This window comes from Hylobates moloch, unplaced genomic scaffold (genome assembly GCF_009828535.3).
Source record: "Hylobates moloch isolate HMO894 unplaced genomic scaffold, HMol_V3 SCAFFOLD_7, whole genome shotgun sequence".
NCBI classification, from domain to species: domain Eukaryota; kingdom Metazoa; phylum Chordata; class Mammalia; order Primates; family Hylobatidae; genus Hylobates; species Hylobates moloch.
Window position 1 is genome coordinate 47,228,700 of NW_026652282.1, and position 23,383 is coordinate 47,252,082.

The 23,383-nt window shown below is 47.0% G+C and overlaps 1 protein-coding gene across 1 annotated transcript in view; it reads right to left on the reverse strand.

The window, feature by feature from the left end:
- HUWE1 (HECT, UBA and WWE domain containing E3 ubiquitin protein ligase 1) overlaps nucleotides 1-23,383 on the reverse strand; it is a 150,026-nt gene that overhangs the window by 1,757 nt on the left and 124,886 nt on the right. The window contains exons 56-77 of the mRNA XM_058441317.1: nucleotides 22,446-22,491; nucleotides 19,701-19,988; nucleotides 17,674-17,929; nucleotides 17,347-17,477; nucleotides 16,303-16,517; nucleotides 15,938-16,226; nucleotides 15,703-15,805; nucleotides 13,998-14,544; nucleotides 12,713-13,313; nucleotides 11,760-11,881; nucleotides 11,492-11,648; nucleotides 10,087-10,219; nucleotides 9,618-9,820; nucleotides 8,899-9,026; nucleotides 7,505-7,601; nucleotides 4,724-4,879; nucleotides 3,905-4,150; nucleotides 3,396-3,513; nucleotides 2,618-2,758; nucleotides 1,446-1,733; nucleotides 1,210-1,315; nucleotides 451-568 (exon numbers count right to left, since the gene is read on the reverse strand). Coding sequence (XP_058297300.1) covers nucleotides 451-568; nucleotides 1,210-1,315; nucleotides 1,446-1,733; nucleotides 2,618-2,758; nucleotides 3,396-3,513; nucleotides 3,905-4,150; nucleotides 4,724-4,879; nucleotides 7,505-7,601; nucleotides 8,899-9,026; nucleotides 9,618-9,820; nucleotides 10,087-10,219; nucleotides 11,492-11,648; nucleotides 11,760-11,881; nucleotides 12,713-13,313; nucleotides 13,998-14,544; nucleotides 15,703-15,805; nucleotides 15,938-16,226; nucleotides 16,303-16,517; nucleotides 17,347-17,477; nucleotides 17,674-17,929; nucleotides 19,701-19,988; nucleotides 22,446-22,491 — 4,489 coding nt within the window. The remainder of the gene's footprint in view (nucleotides 1-450; nucleotides 569-1,209; nucleotides 1,316-1,445; nucleotides 1,734-2,617; nucleotides 2,759-3,395; nucleotides 3,514-3,904; nucleotides 4,151-4,723; nucleotides 4,880-7,504; nucleotides 7,602-8,898; nucleotides 9,027-9,617; nucleotides 9,821-10,086; nucleotides 10,220-11,491; nucleotides 11,649-11,759; nucleotides 11,882-12,712; nucleotides 13,314-13,997; nucleotides 14,545-15,702; nucleotides 15,806-15,937; nucleotides 16,227-16,302; nucleotides 16,518-17,346; nucleotides 17,478-17,673; nucleotides 17,930-19,700; nucleotides 19,989-22,445; nucleotides 22,492-23,383) is intronic.

Here is a 23,383-nt window from a genome sequence, read left to right on the forward strand (position 1 = left end):
GTTTTTTTTTTTTTTTTGAGATGGAGTCTCACTCTGTCGCCCAGGCTGCAGTAGAGTGGTGCGATCTCAGCTCACTGCAAACTCCACCTCCCGGGTTCAAGCAATTCTTCTGCCTCAGCCTCCCAAGTAGCTGGGACTACAGGCGCACGCGGCCACACTTGGCTGATTTTTTATTTTAGTAGAGATGGGGTTTCACCATGTTGGCCAGGCTGGTCTCAAACTCCTGACCTCAACTGATCCGCCCACCTCGGCCTCCCAAAGTGCTGGGATTATAGGCATGAGCCACCGTGCCCAAAGTTAAGTATTTTTGATCAAGTGTTTTGTCTTCTGTGCAAGGCATTTGTGGCTCTGTCATAGTGGAGGAAAACAAAACATGCCTATCAAATGAATCAAGTCCGACCTCTTCTCATATTGAGCAACTAACTAGAGGTCTAGGAACAGTTCCCCTACCTGTCATTCTCATCTGGCATACCAGGTGTACATACTCCTTCTTATTCTCCTCTGTTACCAAGATATTGGCCCCATTGGGTTTGAGGTCACGAACTTCACAAACTCCAAACTCTTGGACCTAGAACAACCAGAACACCAATCATACTTATCAGACTTCGTCTAGGATGGGATTAGATACGTAGGAACACACCCTAAACCCCTTGCCATGTCCTGGGCAGAGAGATGAGGCAAGTCCATACAAAACAGTGACTTTTCCTACTACTCATAGCTTGCAACTCCCCTTATAGGGAAAGGCTTTGGGTAGGAAAGAGGAAAATACTCTTTGGCTCTAAGACCCACAAAGAAGGCAGAAGAGAGTAAGGCAACTATCAGTGGTAAAAGGGAAAAGGGAATGGCTAACATACGTAACGGAATGTAATCTCTTAGGAAAACAATTTAGGAGAAGAGTAACCTTAATTACCTTCATTTCCCCCCCACTTACATTTGTACAATTTTTCTACAAAGACCTACCCTTGGGAATGAAGAATTATGTACTGGAGCATTTTTTTTTTTTTTTTTAAATAAAGGTGAAACTAGGAAATGGCCTGCAAATTCTGGTTTTCCTGTTTGTGATGTCACTCACAAACACCTGCTGCAGCTTTAAGTCAAGATGCTTCCTTAGAACTATGAGAAGGTCACGCAGTGCTAGTTCTAAGGTGAACCTGGAATGGATCTTCCAGACTGGCTGGGATGTGCTGTGATTAGGATTTCCTGACCTACCTCAGTGCTGAAGGTGAGGTCATAGCCTAGTGTGGAGACATCATTTTCCAGCAGATAAACCAGACCTTGGTAGAAGTGGTAATCTTCACTCTCCATATCTGTATATCTAGAAAAACACAATTATACAGGGTCATGGTTTGGGGGGGGGGGGGGAGAAGAAGGAGCACAAGGATGGGACACAAAAAGACCAGACCCCCAGGACTGAGGACAGTCCCAGGACTATGCCTCATCCTCACCTGACTGACTTGCCCAAGATGTGTTTGTAAAAGGATCGAGTAAAGTAGCACTCCAGAAGACGGTTGTCATATACAGCTTTGGCCACAATGCGTCCAACAAACTTGAAGTAGCTGAGGTGGTTGGGGTTGCAGTGGGAAGATGGATTGATGGTGTAGGTGACTCGATCACCAGGTGAGGTACGGAACAAGGCATACATAGGGTTAAACATCTCTCGAGAGATGATCATATACCACTCCCGCAGGAGCCCGCCAGCATCCTGCCCTTCTTCTCCTTCAAATACTATATACCTGCATAAGAAAGCAGAAGCAGAAAAGAGCTGTGCAGAAAACCCAGGATACATCTAGTCATTTGTGTGAGTGAGAGACTGTGAATCAGTGTCTGGGGAGTGCAGTGTCAGATGAAGAGGTAAACAGAGAGTGCCAGGACAGCCCAGGAGTGGGGTGGAGATCTGGGACCAAAGAAAAGCACCACTGACAGAGAAGATGTCCCAAAATAGTTAAGGTTAGCAGATATTCCAGAAAACACCAATAGGAAAGGTATCAGAGAAATAAATGAGGCCTTGCTTAGGTGAAGTGGGGAGGGGAGAAAAGTGGTATTAGAGAGGGATAAGCCCAGAGTCCAAATTCTCTAAAGGTATCTGGTGGTGGAAGAACATGGCATACAGTCTGTCTAGGGAGACTCCCTGACTTCTTGTGATAGCACAGATGGAGAGCCCACACCATAAGAGATGGCGAGGAATCATTAAACAACTCCAATAGGTCTTTCATCTCATCAGCTCCTACGCTCAGTATTACAAACTGCTGATCTCCTCTAGGTGGCTTCAGAATCACCAGTGAGCAGTTACCAGATTGGTGGAGGCCACTCATACATGGGCATTCCTTGTATAGCAATGTTAAAGCTCTCATTGCAAAGCCAGCAGGTATATCCTTATGAACACCAAAGACTTTCCTGTCTGGGAATTGTTGGGTAGCTTAGCTAAAGGGCCAGCCAGCAGGGCAGGCCCAGAAGATAGGAGACAACTCAATAAGATTATCTAAAACCAGATTCCTATGGGGAATTCCTATTAGGGAGGGCAGCACCTCCCTAAATTTGAGGCTAGAGCAAGCCATCACTACTGTGCAGGAGGCCCCACCTCCCACCCGCCATCTTTTCTCCGTTCCCGGGCCCTTACAATCGATTCTTCATTTCTTCGGGGGATTTGCGATGCAGCTCACGATAGGAGTCTTCAAACACATGGTCACGACGGACATGCACAGCCATGTCTTCTTTCCGGAGCCCCTCATCTAAACGCTCCAGCTCTTGGCGGAAATATCTTGGGAGGTAGAAAAGGAAGGAAGATAGGATTAAGGGTGACAGAACAAATTTGTTTGTGTGATTAGGAAGAAGACCCACAATGATGCTCCTTCTATCCTCCACTTTGATCTCTGCTCCACACCTGTTTGGGAAATGCCCAGTAGTTGGGAGAGGTAGATCACTCATTACCAACTCTAAATTTTTCTTACCTCCACTGAGTAACGGCCCACAAAGATTGTGACATGTGATTTCTGCCACAAGCAGGTAAGCATGTATACATGCACGAGGAGGAGGAGAGGCATAGGGATGACTCCAGGAGTGTTGTGGAAGCCCCTGGAACCCTGCTGTGCGTGTACTATGGCCACCTGTGCCCTCCTGTACTACCCCCAACGGATGGAACAGAACTTTAGAAATCGTGTGGTTCAAAAATCATGTGACTCTGTTTTGCTGATGAAAAATGCAGATGGGGTGGAGAAGCCCACGAGTATTTAGGTATGATGGCCATCAATGGTACAGCTGTCTCTTCCCTCCCCACCACCACCATTCCAAGTGCTGCCACCAAAGGAAACTTGTGGCCTCAAGAGTAACTTCAGAGGCAAGTTACCATTTGGGGAGTTCTCACCACCCCTCTACCCCCCAATATCCAGGACACATACTTGCGCTTGACATCAAAGTCGAGGACACGAATGTAGTCTACCAGGACAGCAAAAGGCCCATCAGCAAGGTGGGTCGTGGACTGCCGTAGGATCTGGTTTAACACAGTGCGGTGAGTCTCTGAGGGGAGAAGTGACAGCAGGAATTAAGCACATCATGGGCCCCAGAAGCTGTAAGACAGCCAACCAGCTAGCAACTCTCTCTTCCTTCCTCTTCCTTATTTCAGGGCTCTAAAGGACTAGTCAAAACCAAGGGCCAACCCTTGAGGTGTGAATGTGAATCTGAGCATTTCTATTCTAAATCTGAGTATCCTGAGGCCATGGGAAACCATGCAGGGTTTACGTGCACGGGTGTGTACACACACACACACACACACACACACACACACACACACACACACACACTCTCTCTCTCTCTCTCTCTTTCTGGAATCAGCTAAGGATTAACTGTATGAAACAATCCTGTTTAAAATGAAGCCTTCTACACCTGGCAGCCTAAAAGTTCCCTGTACCTGCAAAGCGAAGGAACTTCTGTGTGTCAGGGGGCAGGCTTGAGGAGATGTGCATAGATGAGGGCTCCCGGGAGAAGAATGGGTCAAGGGAGGAAGGCGTGGCTGGGGTTAAGGGGGCAGGGGAGAGTGGAGGAGGCTCGTCCTTGATGTGTGCCAGCTGGCTCTCACGGGTGTCTCGGACAGGAGGCTTGCTCTCTCGCTCTGTGGCATGGACCAGAAAGAAGGCCTCGACGGCAGGCTGTAGCACTAGGGGTAGGAATGATGGGGAAGTAACATTTTACTTTGCAAACTTCAACATGCAAACCTCTTTGCCATCATAAACAAATTATAAAAATAAATAAGGAAGAAGAAATAATGAAAACTAGGCTAGGTGTGGTGGCTCACACCTATGATCCCAGCACTTTGGGAGGCCGAGGTGGGAAAACTGCTTGAGCCCAGGAGTTTGAGATCAGCCTGGGCAACATAGTGAGACCTCATTTCTGATTAAAAAAAAAAAAAAAAAAAAGTAGAAACAATGAGAACTTGCAGGGAAATATGATGGTAGAATCAAGTCACAGAGAAACTTGAAGCCAAAGAAAAATGGGATAGCTAACCAGTTATAAAGATTCCCCTTGTCTACAAAGTGAAAGACACCAACTATTAAAAGAGAAAGTCAATCTTTTTTATACTGAGGTCAGAGAAAAAACACTTCTCTTTTGAATTCTCATTACAGAGACACTGACGGAGAGGAGTAACCTGGAAGGAAGAAAAACAAGCTGGCAGGAAGGGCCCCAGAGCAGACCAGTGGGTTGGGACCTGGGCCTTTAGGCCACAACTCACCTAGCACCGCATGCTGGTCATGGGATTCCTCTAGTTCCTTTAGACACTCCCCAAGCATGTCCCACAGCTCGTCCAAGCTCAGCTGCTCGCTGAGCAGGGGTAACTCAGGTGGTCTTTCCTCCTTTTCCTTCTCCCCCTGTGGGGTTCCATCGGAGGCTGGAGGGCACACAGAAGAGAGTCAGAAAGTCTTCAAAATTTCCCTTCTGCTTAGATCTTTCTAGATCAAACGCACCAACTAATATACAGAACAAGTAGAGGGGACCATTGGCCACTGAGTGGTACTCACCGAGCAACATCTGAAACAAGGTCTAGGACCTGCACTGGATGTCATTTACATTAAACAGAATAAATAAAATAATGAATCTGGTTCCTCAGTTGCGCTAGCCACATTTAAGGTGCTCAAAAGCCACAGGTGCTACTGCAGATCCAGATAGTGCCAGTCTAGTCACCGCCTCACTAGTTTCAAGAGAATCTGTGGATTACTTCAGGGTAATGTAACAACAGTGGAGCTTTGGATGGTTGCCTTCCAGTTTACACAGGACATTTTAGAACACTATCGTCATTGAATTGTGACAGCTGGCCTTGGAAAGTAGGCTGTCTTTTCCTCATTTTGGTTTCCGAGGAAGACAGCACCAGGACATCAAGCTAAATCTTTCTAACATTAAGTCTAATGCCCATTTTTTTTTTTTCCCCTGAGACAGTCTCGTTCTGTTGTCCAGGCTGCAGTGCAGTGGCGTGATCTTGGCTCACTGCAACCTCCGCCTCCTGGGTTCAAGCGATTCTCCAGCCTCAGCCTCCTGAGTAGCTGGAATTACAGGTGCAAGCCACCATGCCCGGCTAATTTTTGTATTTTTAGTAGAGACTTGGTTTCACCATGTTGGTCAGGCTGGTCTTGAACTCCTGACCTCGTGATCCACCTGCCTTGGCCTCCCAAAGTGCTGGGATTATAGGCGTGAGCCACCGCGCCTGGCCGTCTAATGCCTCCTAAATTAGTCATCTTGTCCTGGGGCAGTTTAACACCCTGAGAAGCCATGGTATGACAGATGGAACCCCACGGCTGGTACTTTTCCTGATACTCACTGGGGGCTTATTCTTACCTCTGCTCAGTAGCTAAGCAGCAAGACACAGCCCCATCTTCTGGGTGGGGAGTAAGTGACTGTTTTCTCATCAACCCCCGACCCCCATACACCTGCCCTGCTTAGGTTTCTTCCTGACCTTTGCTGTTCATCCTTTACCCAAATCCTGACTATTCTTCAAGGTTCTGACAGCCTTAGGTTTGAATCCTGGCTCCGGTACTTGCAAATCATATGACCTTAGGTAAAAGAAGGTGAATACAGAACACGGGAATAACATCTCTCTCTCCAAATCCTGATGAGAAGTAGGATAACAATGGTTGTCCTACAAGAATACTATTCCATGGGAATGTGTTGAGGGTGCCAAAACGTATCCTATGTATGACTGACTTTGAGAAATGCTGCTAACAATAGCATTCATCGTGTGCTTCTCTAATCACTATACATGTGTTAACTCATTTAATCCTAACAACGGAACATTCCTATCTTAAACAAGGAAACCTAACAAAGAGGTTTGCCTCAGGTTCCAGAAGCAGTAAATGGGGGAGCCAAGATTTAAAACATGGGAGACTAAGGCTGGTCGGCCGTGGCTCATGCCTGTAATCCCAGCACTTTGGGAGGCCGAGGCAGGTGGATCACCTGAGATCAGGAGTTTGAAACCAGCCTGGCCAATATGGCGAAACCCTGTCTCTACTAAAAATACAAAAAAAAAAATTAGCCAGGCATGGTGGCAGGCGCCTGTAATCCCAGCTACTTGGGAGGCTGAGGCAGGAGAATCACTTGAACCCAGGAGGTGGAGGTTGCAGTGAGCGGAGATTGCACCACTGCACTCCACCCTGGATGACAGAGCCAGACTCTGTCTCAAAAAAAAAAAAAAAAAGAAAGAAATAAAACATGGGAGACTGAAGTGAGAGGATGGCTTGAGGCCAGGAGTTCAAGACCAGCCTGGGCAACATAGTGAGACTCCATTTCTACAAAGATAAAAAAATTTAACTGGGCATGGTGGCCTGTCCCTTACAGTCCCAGCTACTCAGATAGCCAAGGCAGGAGGATCGACTGAGCTCAGAAGTTTGAGGTTGCAGTGAGCTATGACTATGTTACTGCATCTTAGCTTAGGTGACGGAGAAAGACCCTGCCTCAATAATAAAACAAAAGATTTAAAACACATGCTGGGCTGGGCGCGGTGGCTCACGCCTGTAGTTCTAACACTCTGGGAGGCCAAGGCAGGTGGATCACCTGAGGTCAGGAGTTCGAGACCAGCCTGGCCAACATGGCGAAACTTGTCTCTATTAAAAAAAAAAATACAAAAACTAGCCAGGTGTGGTGGCGCGTGCCTGTAATCCCAGCTCCTCGGTAGGCTGAAACAGGAGAATTGCTCGAACCCAGGAGGCAGAGGTTGCAGTGAGCAGACATCGTGCCACTGCATTCCAGTCTGGCGACAGAGGGAGACTGTCTCAAAAACAACCACAACAGAAAACCCCACAAAAACGTGCTGTCTGAATGCATAACATCCCACCATTTTCTTTACTACAGGAAAGAAAAGTGTGCCTTGGTTGTCAAACATCTGTCATCATTTACAGAAACTCGGGTTTACTAGAACAAATGGGAAAACACTGGGCTTATATATGCTGGGAGCAGGGGATTCAGCAGACATTCCAGAAGACTGGCTATCCCTTTTGCTCGGCTGGAAACAGGAAGTAGTACTGACCAATGGATTGAGTATCTTGAGCGCTGGGAGATGGCTGGTCAACATCCATGGGTGATTCCTCCCTCCGGACAGACGCCTCTGACTGGCTAGACTCCGACTGGATAAAAGGGAGACAAAAATCACGTAAGGGTGCAACTCTGCTTTCCTTAGAGGCAGGCTAGAGGTTGGCCCTTCCACTTCTCATACATTGAGCTTGCAAAGAAGCTTCCCATATTTGGGTGGGAAAAACTGTAGCTATCCAGGACAAAAGGATGCCTTTCCCAACTCTTCTGCTTTTCTCCACTGTGTTTTGCAAGCTTTTCCCAACAGCTCCTTGGATGCCTACATTTCCTACAGTCTACAATCCAGATCTGTGACCAGTCAGAACTAGCCTCCTGTATATAGACTTCAAGTCTTCTTCTGTTGTGTGTGTGTGTGTGTGTGTGTGTGTGTGTGTGTGTGTGTGTATAAAAAATTCAGATGGGTGGAAGGTAGGTCTGCTCTTTGTTTCTGTTTTCTCACAAAAGTGGAAATAATAGGAGAATTAGAGCAACCTCTCATGAGTGGGATTATTTAAAAAGCCGATATCTTTTCGGGTAATGGTAAAGAGACTCGGCAGAAAAAATACTCCAGAATAACAGCTTTATTTTCCCTTTCTACCTTCCTGGAGTCACTGCCCCTAAGTTCAAGACTTTTCCCTGCCTACTCCATAAAACCATACTGTATAATAATAATTATACGCAAAGAAATATCAGGTCTTGGGATACCTTTCTTGGATCTTGGAAAGGTAACTTACATGTTGCAAGGACAGGAAAACAATGAGGGAGTGCCACAGCATACACATGTGATGCCAGGCTTTCACTGCAGCCACTCAATGCCGGGACCCCAACACTGAGCTGGCTACTTAAGTACCTGAAGGTTTCCTCCTAAAAGTGCCTGAGTGCCTAGGTGCCAAGGGACTATGGAGAATAAAGGCAGAGGGCAGGGTGGAGGGAGCAGCCACAGACAGAAGTGGCTGTGTGGGATATGTACCAAGCTTGGGGGACTTTCAATGGTAGGATTCCTGAGATGTTTCTGATGTACCTGCATTGTTCCATGGGACTGAAAAAAAACTTCACCCCGTATCCCCTCAGAACCCAGACAACACTTAGCATCAGGCAGTTTGCAAAAGCGCCACTGTTGACTGGATAGCTGGGAGTGGGGTATGATGGCCAAGCTTTAAATCAAATCAAACCAACAAACCAATCAACAAATAGGAAAACACCAACAGAAAGTAACCCTTTTGTCCAGAAGCATTCATATAGCAAACTTAATGCAAAAGCATACAAGGTAAAGGCAATGAAACCCCACTGATGACATGGTGGGGGGATGAGTGGAGAGACAAATGAATGAGGGGCCACAGGCATCATGCTAACCGTTGCTGCTTGTTGCTGTCTCCGCGCCCTTTGACCCTCACGTACCATTTGTATAATGGCATCAGCCTCAGCCTCCAGCTGCCGAACAGCTGCCTGGATGCTGCTAGCTGAGCCTAAACCGGAGGAACCTGGGAGAAAGAGAAAGAGGAAGGCAAGATATAAAATATAGGAAGAGGGAAAGCCCAATATTCTCTCTCCTATCTCCTGGGCTGCCACAGGGCATCTTGCTGAGGTCTTTTGAGCTTTAGCTCAGGAAGCTTCAGAGTGCTCATCATCAGGCGCTAAGATTTACCATTACAGATAAGGGCAGGGGGCATGATGCTAGACAGACAGATGGTTTTGTGCAAGAGGGTTCTGTGGGACAGGAGGAAAGAGGTAGGGAAAATGATTTGTCAAGCCACGGCTTAGTTAGAAATGACCAAGGAAGCAGAAAGGAGATGCACCTAGTGAGTTAAGTCTTGTTCAGCAAAAGGCTGGCCCCCAACTTCCCTGCCAGATTTCCACTCCCCCTTAATTCCCACTCCCCCTAATGAATTTCCTACGCAGATAGCTTGAATGAGATGTAGAATGCAGCCATCAACATTCTGAAAAAAGGATAATCATTTTCCTTTTGGAAAGGTCAAACAGGAAGGAGACAGGCCGTTAAGTCCTGCACCTCCAAGGAATCTGGCTTTACCGCCACCAACCCTTCCCCTCAACTGGACACTCTAGTTCCATACCTAGCCTGCCTGTCTGCTTGGCTTTCTTGTTAGCCCGGCGCGTGTCGTCCCGGAGCTGGATGATGACCTGTAGTACCCTCAAGAAGAACTTCTGGGTAGATGTCTTGGATGTCAACATGGACATAGAAGGCAGCTGCAGCTCCCGGCCACCCAAAGGTCGCTTCTGAGATGCCACAATTACCACATTCTCAGCCATGTCAAACCTGGATAGTGTAGAGGTGGCTTGCGTATATTGACAGCATCAAAGTATAAACACCCAAAGCAAGCAAGGCTTCCTGGTGTCAACCAGAGGGGTAAGGAAACTCAGAAGGAAATCTTCCAAGTAGGAAGTAGAAAAAAATGGGTCAAGTGTGTATAGGAAAGATACGAAAATCACCCAGAGAAATAAAAAAGACCAGGAAACCAGCAAGAGCCATCTTCCAGAATATCCCAGATTCAAGCCCCCAGCCAAAGGATGGCTACCACCCACCTGCTCTGCATTTTGCCCTTCAGCTTGGTGGTCTGTGGCTGCTCCTCAGGCAGGCCATCAGGAGAGAGGGTTTCACATTGGGCTCGCCGCTGCTGCTCGAGGTTGTATTCCCGCAGCTCGGCCAGCAGGGTACCTGAGCAGGCAGAGGAGTCAGCAAGTGTTCAGAGACTCCCCTGGTAAAGTGGCTAAAAGCCAAATCTCTCTCTAAGACACCTGCTTAGGCCACTCTTCATTGCTCAGCTACAGAGAACCTAGAGTGAGCTGGAATCGTGCTCTGTTCAGCTTATTATGCGTGTCCACGGACCGTCACCTGGGACTACCAATTTACCTATGGCCACAGGGATCTGCTGAATCTGCATGAAATGAGTTTCATGTAGAAGAGAAACACTATCTCCGCTGGAGTTAAACAGACCATGGCTGAAATCCCATATATCTCTCAAAATTACTGAGGTTCTGTGGTGGTTTTAGGCAAATTTCTTGACCCCTTGCCCAATTTGCTAACCAATATTAATACTGGGAATATTACTGCCTAACCTCACAAGGTTGCTGTGAGAATTAAGAGATAATTATATGGTAGAGTGCCTAGACAGTGCCTGGCCCATAGGTGTGGAATAGATGGTGGCAGCCAAGAGAGAAAGGTCAGAGGCCAAATTCTTTCTGCAAGAACGTTGTAATTTTCATGCAGCAAAGAACACCCTGAGTTATACAGGCCAACCAACTCTCCTATCACCCCAGACTTAGGGACACAGGGGTGAAGGAGAGACACAACTAAGTATGTAGCCAAGATCTAGGGAGACTCATGATTGGAATGAGGGTGGGACAGGGTAGAGAGACTCTGTTGAAAGAAAACCTGGCTGTACTCCTTGGTCCAATCACTTTATCATCCTGGGTTCTGGCTTTCTTCTCAGTAAAACAGGGAGGAAGATGATAGAAACTAGGTAATTTGTAACTGTTCTTAGAATTTTTGTACCCTCAAAATTACACAAAAGCAGAGGGTACTATTCTGACTCTATAATTCCTGAGGCTGAATGCAATGTAGGCACATACTTTGAAGGGGTGAAGCTGCCTCAGCTGTCTTATCATGGGGCTCTTACGAGTGCCCAGCATGGAGAAGAAAGGAGGCACTGCTGTTCCCATGTGTTCTCTTTTCCCTTCATTAAGCACCACTGTGTGCCGGGCAGCGGGGATGAAGAGACAAACCCAGCCTTGCTTTCAAATAATTGAGCAGAGGAAAACAGATGATAACCCAGGGTAATCTGTGTTACGACAGAGGGAGCATGGAGGCTGTGTTATAGGGACATGGAGGTATCTGATTCAGCTTGGGGATTCAGGAAAGGATTCCAGAAAGAGGAAGCACCTAAGTGGAAACCTTCAGAAAGAGAAAATGCTTTACTCCTGCTATTACCTATTTGTTTACAAAGGGTATAACCCAGATGGCGGGCTCCATTCAGTAGCAGCTTGAGAACAGTGTCCCGGGTCCCAGAGTCCCCCCGGGAGAGCTGCAGTAGTACGTTGGCTGCATCCTCTAAGCCTTCCTCAGAACAAGAGTGGGATGTCAACACCTGAGAAAAAGAAGACAGAAGGAGTAAGCCCCAGCCTGAGAACAAAATCATTATCTACCCTGTTCATCCTTTCTCCCCAAGTCTTAGCAGATCAGAAGAGCCTGGACTCACCTCTACAGAGAGCTGTAGCTGGTTTTCAGTGAGGCCAGAGGACACCATCTTAAAGTCTGTACTGCTGCTGCCCCCATCACCCACCTTCGCTGGAGATTTGCTGCCCTTAGTAGTGGCAGAAACTTTGAGGAAACAGACAGAACACTGTAAACCTCCCTGAAACTCACAAGCCAGGGAGTAAGTGACAAAATCAAGGAATCGCTGAATTGCCCAGGACTTCAAAATGGTAAAGTACTGAAAAGGAAAACCCACCCACCAAAGGCAAATCTAAATGACTTGGGACGATAAAGGCTTTTTATTTTTTATTAGAGACACGGTCTTGCTCTGTTGCCCAAGCTAGAATGCAGTGGCGCAATCACATCTCACCATAAACTCAAAGAGGACTCTTATGACTGTAACTTCCAAGCTGATCAAGAACCCCAGGCATTTCTTCCAACTATTCCCCCATCATCATGGCCCCCTCTATTCTTTAAAACCCACTTCTTCAGATAATTCTTACTAATCTGTGGCAGGGCTCATTCCCTTTATTTCCTGGGATGATCTGGTTACTCTGAATCACACTGTATCCTGCCTGCCCTTGAACTATTTCCCATGAGAACTGGCTCCCTCAACACGACTGGAAAGGCTGGGAATTCCCTGAGGATGGAACTTTTTTTCCTCCTTCTGGTGCCTAGCCTAGGGAAGCCACATTCAGTGAATGCCTGCTGACCTTCAAAGGAGTGTGTGTGTGAGAGGCAGGGGAGAAAGAGAAAGAGACACACAGATGGGGATGGAGGAAGGGAGACAAAGCGAGAGAACTGGGACGGATGAGGGTGAGAATGAACACATTCTGCTCTCACAAACACAAACCAAGCTGATTGCTATCCTTGAGGGAGAACTATCTGGATGGAAAAGGGGGTGAAGTGGGTGCCACAGTATACACCCCACAGCTCCCAGTCTACATCCACACTTACTTGAAACAGTAGTGGTAGCAGTCGTGGGGGTAGTCACTGTGGTCGAAGCAGCTACGGCAATGGTGGAAATAGCCGTGGCAGCAACCAGGGCTGGAGCAGAAGTGACAGGGGTTGGTGCAGTAGGGGGTGTGGGCGTGGTGGAGGCGGCAGTGGTGGTGGTGGAAGATGTGGTTGAGGTGGCAGTAGTGGTGGAGGAAGCACCGCTGCCAGAATTAGCCTGTGCTTCTGACACCTTATTTTCTGGGAGAGCAATTGAGATGAGAGAAAGGAGTCTGAGGAGTTTCTCAGTTAAGAGAGAGCTCCGGCGGATGACTGGGTGTGACAACATGTTCATGAGCTGCCCCAGTGGAGAGGCCTCGAGGCTGTATGGAGAGGTTTCCCCCTCACCGCCAGCGCTCACTGGCACTGACTTCACGGAGTTCTTGCCTTTCCGGCTGACATTCATGTTGTCCAGTTTTACCAATAAGTCCCAGAAGTCTGTGCAAATGCCACTGCTGGAGGACTGTGAGGAGCATGGGCTACAGGCCTTACTGCCCCTTTCCCGATCACTCTCACAGTTTGTTTCTTTGGTCCGCTGCTGTGTGAAGTGGCTGGGAAATACCTGCCGGGAAAAGGAGGACAGGCTTGGTCTAGGACGTCTTCACAGAGGATGAGCCTTCCTGATAGGGAAAAGACAACTGGTTCCCAGACTCCTTCAGACAATTTTGGTAAATATTGGGGGATATGTCATATAAGAGTTTTATCCAACAGACAGTAAAGCAGCCTAGAGAAATGAATGAGGGCTTTGTAGCAATACAGACTCACGAGCAAACTTTTCCTGAGCTTTAGTCTCTGCACTTATAAAATGGAGAGGATAACTACACTTCCTTGCAAAGTTGTTGGAGATTAAACGACATGATGTATTTTGCACAGTGCCTGGCACAAGGCAGGCCTTTGATAGATGGCAGCAATGCTTACTATTGAAAGAACACTAAATTCTAGGTCCAGCTCCATCACTTTCTAATCATAAGACAAAATGAATAAAATGTTCTGAATCCCAGGTTCTTCATCTGTAAAACAGGAATCACATAGCCCAGTTGTTTTGATGACTGAATAATACATAAAAATGGAAAAGAATGAAGAAAAAACCCCAGAAACACATAGGACAATCCCCTAGAAACAATATAGGGCTCAACACTTAAAATAAGAGCAAAAAGACACGCTAGCCTGCTTAGTGTTCAACTTTCACCCAGGCTCTTGCTGCCACCCTTCTTCCATCCCCAGGAGTTGAGTTCGAAACCCTCACCTTAGCCAATTGAATGAGTGTATCCAAAACGTGTCTGCAGACAACAGGAGCAGCTTGGGGATGGATGTGGACGGTGGAGCCACCGCTTGCATGCTTCTCGGTATGTTTACGCCCCCCTGAACGCTGGATCTGAAATATATTAGTCCTGCAGCCTAGGGCTGCATCCATGGATACTGACAGCCAGGAAAGCTGGTTGGAGCTCTTCGACTCCATCTTGTGTAGCAGGTCCAGGGGACGGTTCTCATGGCTACTTGACCCACAGCTCTTGCTCGACTTTTTGCCCTTTTCCTCACTTGTAGTGAGTTTGGGTGTTTCAATGCATAGCTCACTCTCACTGCTGCGCTGCAAGATGGACAGCAGACTGCGGATGACCCAGTGGCGGGTCTGGGCATGGTAGCAGAGATTTCTCAGTACTCGGTGTAGACGGCTAGTATTGAGCTTTGGCTCATCCACAAAAAGTAGGACCAGGAGACAAGAAAGGGCTTCGTGGTCCAGAAGGAGCCGTCCTCGGAGGCGGAGGAGAGTATCTACATTACTGCCAGAAGGCCTGGAAACAGAACATGGTTTTTGGGTAACACTTCAGTGGCTAGAGCTCTGGGATTAGGCATAAGAATGGGAGAGGGGAATGAGCTGGATATCTCCAAGGAGGCTTGAGAAAGGAGGGTGTCCAGTCTAAGGGCTCTTCATAGTAACAGCTGCCCTTTTGGGTGTCTACTATGTACCAGGCACTTTACAATGACTGTACATCATCCTTTCAGGGCTGCTGTACAGCTTAGAGAATCAACCCCCACCCCCACCAGCTTTTTGTTGAGATGGAGTCTCGCTCTGTCACCCAGGCTGGAGTGCAGTGGCGCGATATCAGCTCACTGCAACCTCCACCCCCCAGGATTCAAGTGATTCTCGTGCCTCAGCCTCCCGAGTAGCTGGGATTACTAGTGCGCGCCACCACGCCCAACTACTTTTTGTATTTTTAGTAGAGATCGGGTTTGCCATGTTGCCTAGGCTGGTCTTGAACTCCTGGACTCAACTGATCCACCTGCCTCAGCCTCCCAAAGTGCTGGGATTATAGGCGTGAGCCACGACGCCTGGCCGAGAACCACCCATTTTTGAGATGATAAACAAGAGGCTCAAACAGGTTAAGTGACTTGCCCTACATCACACGGCGACTGAGAAGACAGTAGAGATTCCAGCCCAGATATCATCCATCAACTGGTAAAATCTGACCATACCTAAGTCTAGGAGACAATGCTAGTTTCTGCCTTCTCTAGACTACCAGGAGTTTGTGGCCTTATAGGAACCAATCACTCCTTTCACATTTTGGCATGTCAGGCCCACTCTGTTTTAGCCTGGCTAACTCACTCCTCTATACTTCCCTAGCCTAGGTGTTACAAACTCAAGGCAGGTGGTTAGTTGTTTTACTACTTGCATGGGAGACAAGTGGTATTCCTTCTTGTTAAAACCACAGTTAGCACCTGCTGCCGGTCTGCTTTTGCGATTGTGGTCTTCAGTAGCAAGACTAACCAAAAGGTGTAGTTTTCTGAATGGGGAATCCAAAGATCTGGCTCTCTCACTTAGTCAAGGAAATGGCTTAGAGAGACTATCCATCCTGCCTGTCAGGATTTCAGCTTCTCCACCTATAAAACTAAGGGAGATGGGCTAATAGACTTGAGTGGTGATATGGTAAGGTAAAAATAGACAAAGGTACCTGTTATGGCTGCTGCTACCCCCCATCTGGAAGGTGCCACCTCTCTGCACAGCAAGGCGAGTATATTGGACCCCACGGTTGCCACTTAAGCGACTGGTAAAAGCTGGAAGGAAAGAAAAAGAAAACTGAGATTGTGGAGAGGGTGTAAACTGGATATAGGTAATACAAAGATAAGAAAATATAGCCTCATCTGGCTAAAGCTTTCCAGAGCCCTCCCACTTGCCTCCCTCTGTACCCGGGCTTCGGAGAATAGCAGAGAGTGCGGAGGTGCTACTGTGTCCAAACAGACGCTCATGCATGAGCTGTCGCTGCCGGGCTTCCTGCTCTCGTCTCAGGGCTTGAGCCTCAGCTGCAATGTCAGGTGGCATCACAGCTAACACGCTGTCCTCCATATCCTCTAGGACACTACGGCGCAGGTCTGAGGGCAGAGTCTGGATGAAGGTCACAGGGTCCATAGGGGTGTCTGAGCTGGCATTCTGTGCCAGTTCTCGTCGCTGCTGCTCAGCTCTCTGCTGTGCCAGTACCTATGGAGCAGAAAAAGTCAATGAGGGCATTTCTCCTGCCAGGCAGCCTGGCCCCACCACCTTCCCGCTCACATACTTCCTCCTGAATGGCTGGAGGCAGGGCAGCCAGAAACTCAGGGCTCACTTCAGTCACACCAGGATTCCCCACCACTGTAGGCGCTGAGCTATTTGTGGAGGGGGCAGTCCGGGTTGGTGGACGAATGCCTAGCTGGTTCTGTAGAACTTCCCGACGGATGTCATCAGGCAGGGCAGCCAGAAAAGAGGGGTCCACACCTTCAGGGAGACTGATACCTGAGGGGAGATATAACATGTAAAGGGATTCACGCCTTACTAATTTTTTGAGGCAGGGTCTTGGTCTGTTGCCCAGGCTGGAGTGTAGTGCTGCAACCCTTGACTCACTGCAGCGTTGAGCTCCTGGGCTCAAGTCTTCCTGCCTCAGCATCTTGAGTAGCTGGGACTACAGGCATGCACCAAAATGCCTGGCTAATTTACATATATATTTTTGTAGAGATGGGGTCTCCCTATGTTGCCCAGGCTGGTCTTAAACTCTTGGTTTCAAGTGATCCTCTGACCTCTGCTTCCCAAATTTTCAGGATTACAGGCATGAGCCACTGTGCCCAGCCTCTCACACCTCTATTGGTGCCTAATATGTACTTGGAGAAAATAAACCTATGTCACTCCTTGAGGGAAACCAGTGTATATGTCTTCACTGCGTGCAAAACATGGGACACAGAGAAGGCCCACCCCACCTTCCCTGGGCTCAGAATAGCTTTTGTTATTTGCTAGACTGCATGCACTGTTACTTACCCTTTATAAATAACCTACCATGCAGATATCATCACCCCCTCGGTATCATTCATGATCACAGAAATTAAATAATGACCCTAGGTTGTAAAAGGTAGAAGTGGCAGAGTGGGGGAATTTGAGTGAGCCAAGATCAGTTTGACTCCTAAGGCTGGACCCGTTTCATTACGCCATACCAGCATCCCCCTTATTGTCAGTCCTCCCACATACATGCCCTCCATCTGAATGGAACTGTTTGGCTGGTGGGCATTTCCATGCCAAGGGCTACTAGAAGCCAAAACAATCCCAGGATGACCTGGGCATACATGGAACTCACCTGCAAGGGGATCTTCTTCTTCACTGCTTGTTGAAGGCAACGGCTCTTCTAGGATTCCTCGGGAATCTGCTCCAGAAATGGCCACGGCAGAATCTCTGGTGGAAGAGCTCTCAGAGGATGCAGGTGGGGAGCTGAGGGAAATCATGCTCAGGTTGTTGTCTGTATTATGTCTTCTCGTTTATAAAACACTGCTACAATACCCCTTTCTCACAGAAACCAGGTTTATCTCCCCAGCATAACAAGCATGTCCATTAGCTGACAAGTATGAAATGTGCTTTGAAAGACCCTCCAATATATCCTACCCTACTTTTGCCCACACATGCTTACCTGTCCTCAGGTGGCTGGGCAGATTCCCCTGACCCATCACTCCTGCCTTGCACTTCCGCCACAGCTGGTGGGGCATCCCCAGGAGTGGAGCTGCCTGCTCTGGGCTGCTCAGAACTGCCAGCTGCTGAAGTGTCACCCACAGCCTCCTCTAGGGTACAGGAAGCTAGGCTGCTTGTATCCATAGGAGAGCCTTCTAGCTGACTGCTGACAGCCGTCAGTGCATCAGAATCCTCAGCTCTCTCTGGGGAAAGAGAGGCTAGGAAGAAGTCACAGGGAGAGGTTAGGTTTCTATCGGGAACTGGGGCAAAATGACAGACAAGGTCTTTGATAGGGCTGCTTCCTTAGGGGCATCTCAGCTCAGACTTCTCACTTCTCCCTTGCTGTCCCCCTCTCAATCTCACTTTGAGATTTCTAAGGTTCAGCTGAAGCCCTTTCTATCAATTCTTGAACATTTACTGTGTTCCAGGCATGCCTGTGAAACATCTTCCTTAGGCAAACCAGGTAAGGGATTTTTTTTGGGGGGGGGGGGGGGGGGGGGGGGGACATGGAGTCTCACTCTGTTGCCCAGGCTGGAGTACAGTGGCGCAATCTCGGCTCACTGCAACCTCCGCCTCCTGGGTTCAAGCAATTCTCTGCCTCAGCCTTCCGAGGAGCTGGGATTACAGGCACCTGCTACCACGCCCGGCTAGTTTTTTGTATTTTTAGTAGAGATGGGGTTTCACCATCTTGGCCAAGCTGATCTTGAATTCCTGACCTCATGATCCACCTGCCTCGGCCTCCCAAAGTGCTTGGATTACAGGTGTGAGCCACCGCACCCAGCCCAGGTAAGGGATTTTTTCACTTTGATTCACGGCAGGCACCACTTGCACGTGCATATCCCTGTAGTTCTCTAAATAAACAAGGTTTCGGTAGGGCACAGTGGCTCATGCCTATAATCCAAGCACTTTGGGAGGCCGAGGCGGGTGGATCACCTGAGGTCAGGAGTTCCAGATCAGCCTGGCCAACATGGCAAAACCTCGTCTTTACTAAAAATACAAAAATCAGCTGGGCATGGTGGCGTGCACCTGTAGTCCCAGTTACTTGGGAGGCTGAGGCAGGACAATCACTTGAACCCGGGTGGCGGAGGTTGCAGTAAGCCAAGACCACACCACTGCACTCCAGCCTGGGTGACAGAGCGAGACTTTTTCTCAAAAAATAAACAAATAAAAATAAAGTAAAATAAAAAAAAAAATAAAAAATAAACAAGGTTCCTTGAAAGAAAAAAACTGACACCTTAAGGTCTCTCCAGAGAACTTCACAAGCAAGATGGTATAGAGCAGGGATGGCAAGCAGGTATCAATTTATCCTGTTGAAATACTGCTGAGAAGACTTTTGAGGCCCCATTTCAAACCAGTGAGAAATAGTGTCATGAGATAAACAGTGTCTGCCAGGAGAATGGGGGAGCTCTAAGTGTGGGGTGACATGCTTGCCATCCTGGAAAACTGTGGAAGGAGAGATAAGCTTTAAAGTCAGACAGCTCTGGATTTTAATTCCAGTTCAACCACTTATAGAGTGACTTGGGCTAATTATTTCATTTCTGAGTTTCAGTTTACTCATGTAAATAACACCATCGATTTTGGAGAGTTTTTTTCTCCCCCAATAGAGACGGGGTCTCACTATGTTGCCCAGGCTGGTCTCAAATTCCTGAGCTCAAATGATCCCCCTGCCTCGGCCTCCCAAAGTGCTGGGATTATGAGCCACCATGCCCAGCTGGAGAGTTGTTTTTAAATAATAAGCCTGGGGTGATAGCCCAGAAAGAGTAATTGCCTCAATGAACTGTTGGTATCATCACCAATATCATTAGACATTCAACTATCACCAGTTCAGGACCTCAACTTCACTTAAGAAAGTGAATGTGCAAGACAAGATCCTATTATTTGAGAAGTTGAACTCCTACTATTTGTCTCAAGCAAGAGAGCAAAGAGAAGCTACAAAGACATCCTTTCTTCCCTCGTTTCATCCTCCTCAAATGTTAAAATTCTACTCACTTATAGTGGGAGCTGGGGATAACTCCATCTGAGTTGTTTCTGCTTCCCCACTTGGCCTTGTGGGACCCAATTCCTCTGGCTCTACAGGCATCAATAGCTGTGTAGAGCTGCCCCCTTCTCCAGCTGGGGACTGCAGCTCCTGAGGAACCTCTCCCAAAGCTGGTGGGGTTGGGAGTGTTGGTTGCTGTTGTGAGGACTGCAGAGTGCCAAGGGTCTCCTTGGACTCAGATGTAGCTGCATCAGTTGAAGATGGGGTTGTTGGGTAGCTGTCAGGCATAGGCGTCCCATCTTTCTCGGAAAGAACAATAATAGTGGTTAAGGGGCAACCAGCCAATGATGAGGGGAGCCACCCCAATCAGCAAATGTGGCCTGATAAGTACCCCACCCAGCCAGTGATCACCCCCACAACAAAAATGCTCCAAGGAACATCTCTGGTCTGGTATACTAAGGATGAAGGTTAAGGCACAGTGCTATCTCTGTCCCAAGAATGTAAGAACTGGAGCTCTGACTCTGGATCCTAAGAATAAAATCCTTTCTGTGCCCTGCAGGTGGAAGGGGGAAGATTTCAGGCCATATAGGGTGAGGCTAAATGTCTCTGTAGGTACACAGAAAATCTAACTACCAAAATCCTATTGATCCTCCCACTTCATCTATTTGGAGCAAGAAATGGTCAGAATTTCGTTCAAAACTCTATTTGTTTTTTTTTTTTTTTTTTTTTGGAGACAGGGTCTCACTGTTGCCCAGGCTGGAGTGTAGTGGCACAATCATGGCTCACTGCAGCCTTCACCTCCCGGGCTCAGGTGATCCTCCCACCTCAGCCTCCCAAGTAGCTGAGACTATAGGCATGTGCCACCACACCTAATTTTTTGTATATTTAGTAGAGACAGGGTCTTGCCATGTTGCCCAGGCTGGTCTCATAGGCTCTAGCAATCCACCTGCCTCGGCCTCCCAAAGTGCTGGGATTACAGGCGTGAGCCACTGCATCCAGCCTTTCAAAATCTTTTTTTTTTTTTTTTTTTTTTTTTTTTTTTTTTTTTTTTTTTTTTTTTTTGAGAAAATCTTGGCGTGTTCTCAGCTCACTGAAGCCTCCGCTTCCTGGGTTCAAGCAATTCTCCTGCCTCAGCCTCCTGAGTAGCTGAGACTACAGGCGAGTGTCACCAAGCCTGGCTAATTTTTGTATTTTGAGTAGAGGCGGGGTTTCGCCGTGTTGGCCAGGATGGTCTCGATCTCCTGACCTCAGGTGATCCACCCGCCTCGGCCTCCCAAAAGTGCTGGGATTACAGGCATGAACCACTGCGCCTGGCCCCAAATTCTTAAAGTATGCTTTCCATTCCCTTGCGCATGTTCCTGTTCTATTACTAATAAAATGCAATCATTACACAGTTGAAGAATAGCAAAATGAGTTCACGCCCAAAGGTAAAATAATTATATGCTCCAATTAATGAAAGACAAGTCACTTTATAATGACATCTGCCTCACCCTAAACACCATCTGTCCCCTTCCACGCCTCTTTTCTTCCAGTCCAAATTATCCAAGGAACATCTACAACTTTGTCTGATGGAGGCAACACTGCTAAGACTAAGTGTGACTATGCCACACACCAGGGAAAGTAGTAAGTTGTATAGTTATCTTCTAATTGGGGCCTAATATCCCTACCCCACAACAATACAACTTACTACCTCACCCTGGCATGAGCAGAATCCTCTATTAAGGGCAGCAGGCAAAAGGCCATTTTATGTGGTGACAGACTCTTTTAAAGATCTTTTGCTACATTAAGGGTACCAAGGCATCTACCCTACTTCACTGCTTTAAAAAATATTGTGCAGGCTTTGGTACAATCATTTTCCAACTCAAGTGCGAAAGGATACAGGTGTAGGGAGGCAGAAGAATGTTCTGAGGAAATATGGGTGGGGGAGACATATGATATCACATGAACCAATTGATAGAATCACAAAATGGCTACTGACCATTGTTAAGAAGATCAGAGGGAATAGGAAGCACATGGCAGTCATATCACTAAGCCCACAGAGCTACCTTCATGAACAGCACACTATCCAAGACAATGTTCCTAGACTTTTAGATTCCATGGACCAATAAAATTTAATTAAAAAAAGAACAAAAAGTAGAGACTAATGTGGGGGTTGCCAACTTTTAGTTTAGCCATGTAAGAAAAAAACATCCAATCAACATCATTTAATAAAAATATTTTGGTACCACAGGATTAGGAATATGATCTCTAAACACAAAAACAGCCTTTTAAATGGAATAAATTCAGCTTTATGAAAAAGGCATTAAAGCTCCTTGATTTTGTTCGTTTCCACAGAGGAGTGGCATTTGAGAACCAATGTCATCAGTTATTCTCATGAAGTGCCACACCATGGTGGTCATCAAAGGACCAGCCACTTCAAAGATGTACATGAACATGCTGTTTCAGAGGACAGAGTTGCAGTCAGGAAATGAACAAGACACATGACCTCATTACCCATGCCAGAACGAAGTAGATAATAACCAGAACAAGAACCTGAACAGAGCCAGTCGGAGAAGAAGTGTACCACCGTGGGAAAGACAGTAGACTGTATAGTTATCTCCAAGATGGGGTATGACCCTAAAACTATACAATCTACTACCTCATCCCACAGAGCACCAGTGTCCATCTTCAGCCTATGTGGGCCAGCTACTCGGAACTATCAGGATAAAGAAGCAACCAACTGATTAGTAAGAAGGGAGAAAGGGAAGGAGAGTTACCTGAGAGATTCTGTTCGGTGGAGTCATTTGTCTTAGATGCAGTACACTGCAAAAAGAAGGGACAGACCAATGTGGGACTTTGCAAGCACCTAAGATAGAGGTCAACTGTAATAGTCGCCATCCTCCACCCAGACCATCTAGGAGTTCAGTGATCTAATGGAGAATGCTTTGGTCATGTGACCAAAGGAAGGTGATCATTTCACTGTGCAAATATATGTCCAATTTCTCTATACATACTCAGTTTCAAGAATGGTTTGGGGCTGAGGGGGAAATAAACATGGAAGGAAAGGATAATAAAAACCCCCTTAGGAATGCGCACGATCATGATCATTCTAGCAAGAATTTCTTGGTTTCATCTATGTATTTTTTTCCTTTCATGGGGCTTATTTTTTATTTTGTCCACTCTAGCCTTTTCAGTCATATGCTAGGTTCACTTATTTTTCGTCCTATATCATGTTGGAAACAATGTAACTGCGTATTAGGTAAAAAGTTCTATATAAAAATATTTGTTAGATCAACCTTGTTATTTTAACTGAACACTTCACTACCCTTATTTTTAATCTACCTGATTCCTTAACTGCTGAGTAGGGTGTACTAAAGTCTTTCACTCTCAAGTCTTATTTCTTTGTATTTCTATCAGTTTTTTCCCCATTTTATATCAAGTGATAAACTGTAATGTATAATTCTATCAACATTTACTCAGACATTTAAAAGACTTCTGTCTGAGGTCCCAGAAGTTTCAGAAAAAAGTAGGTAACTTCCTTCTAAACCAAAATTATATTAGTGATTTTATACATGTGAGCCCTAGAAAAAATGACATGTGGTGATGGGGTTCAGAGTACAAATATTTTCTCTGATCTGACACCTAGGCTGATCTTACTCAAATGACGGAATAGGGTCATCTCAGTAAGATTCCCCACACTGGCAGTCCACCAACA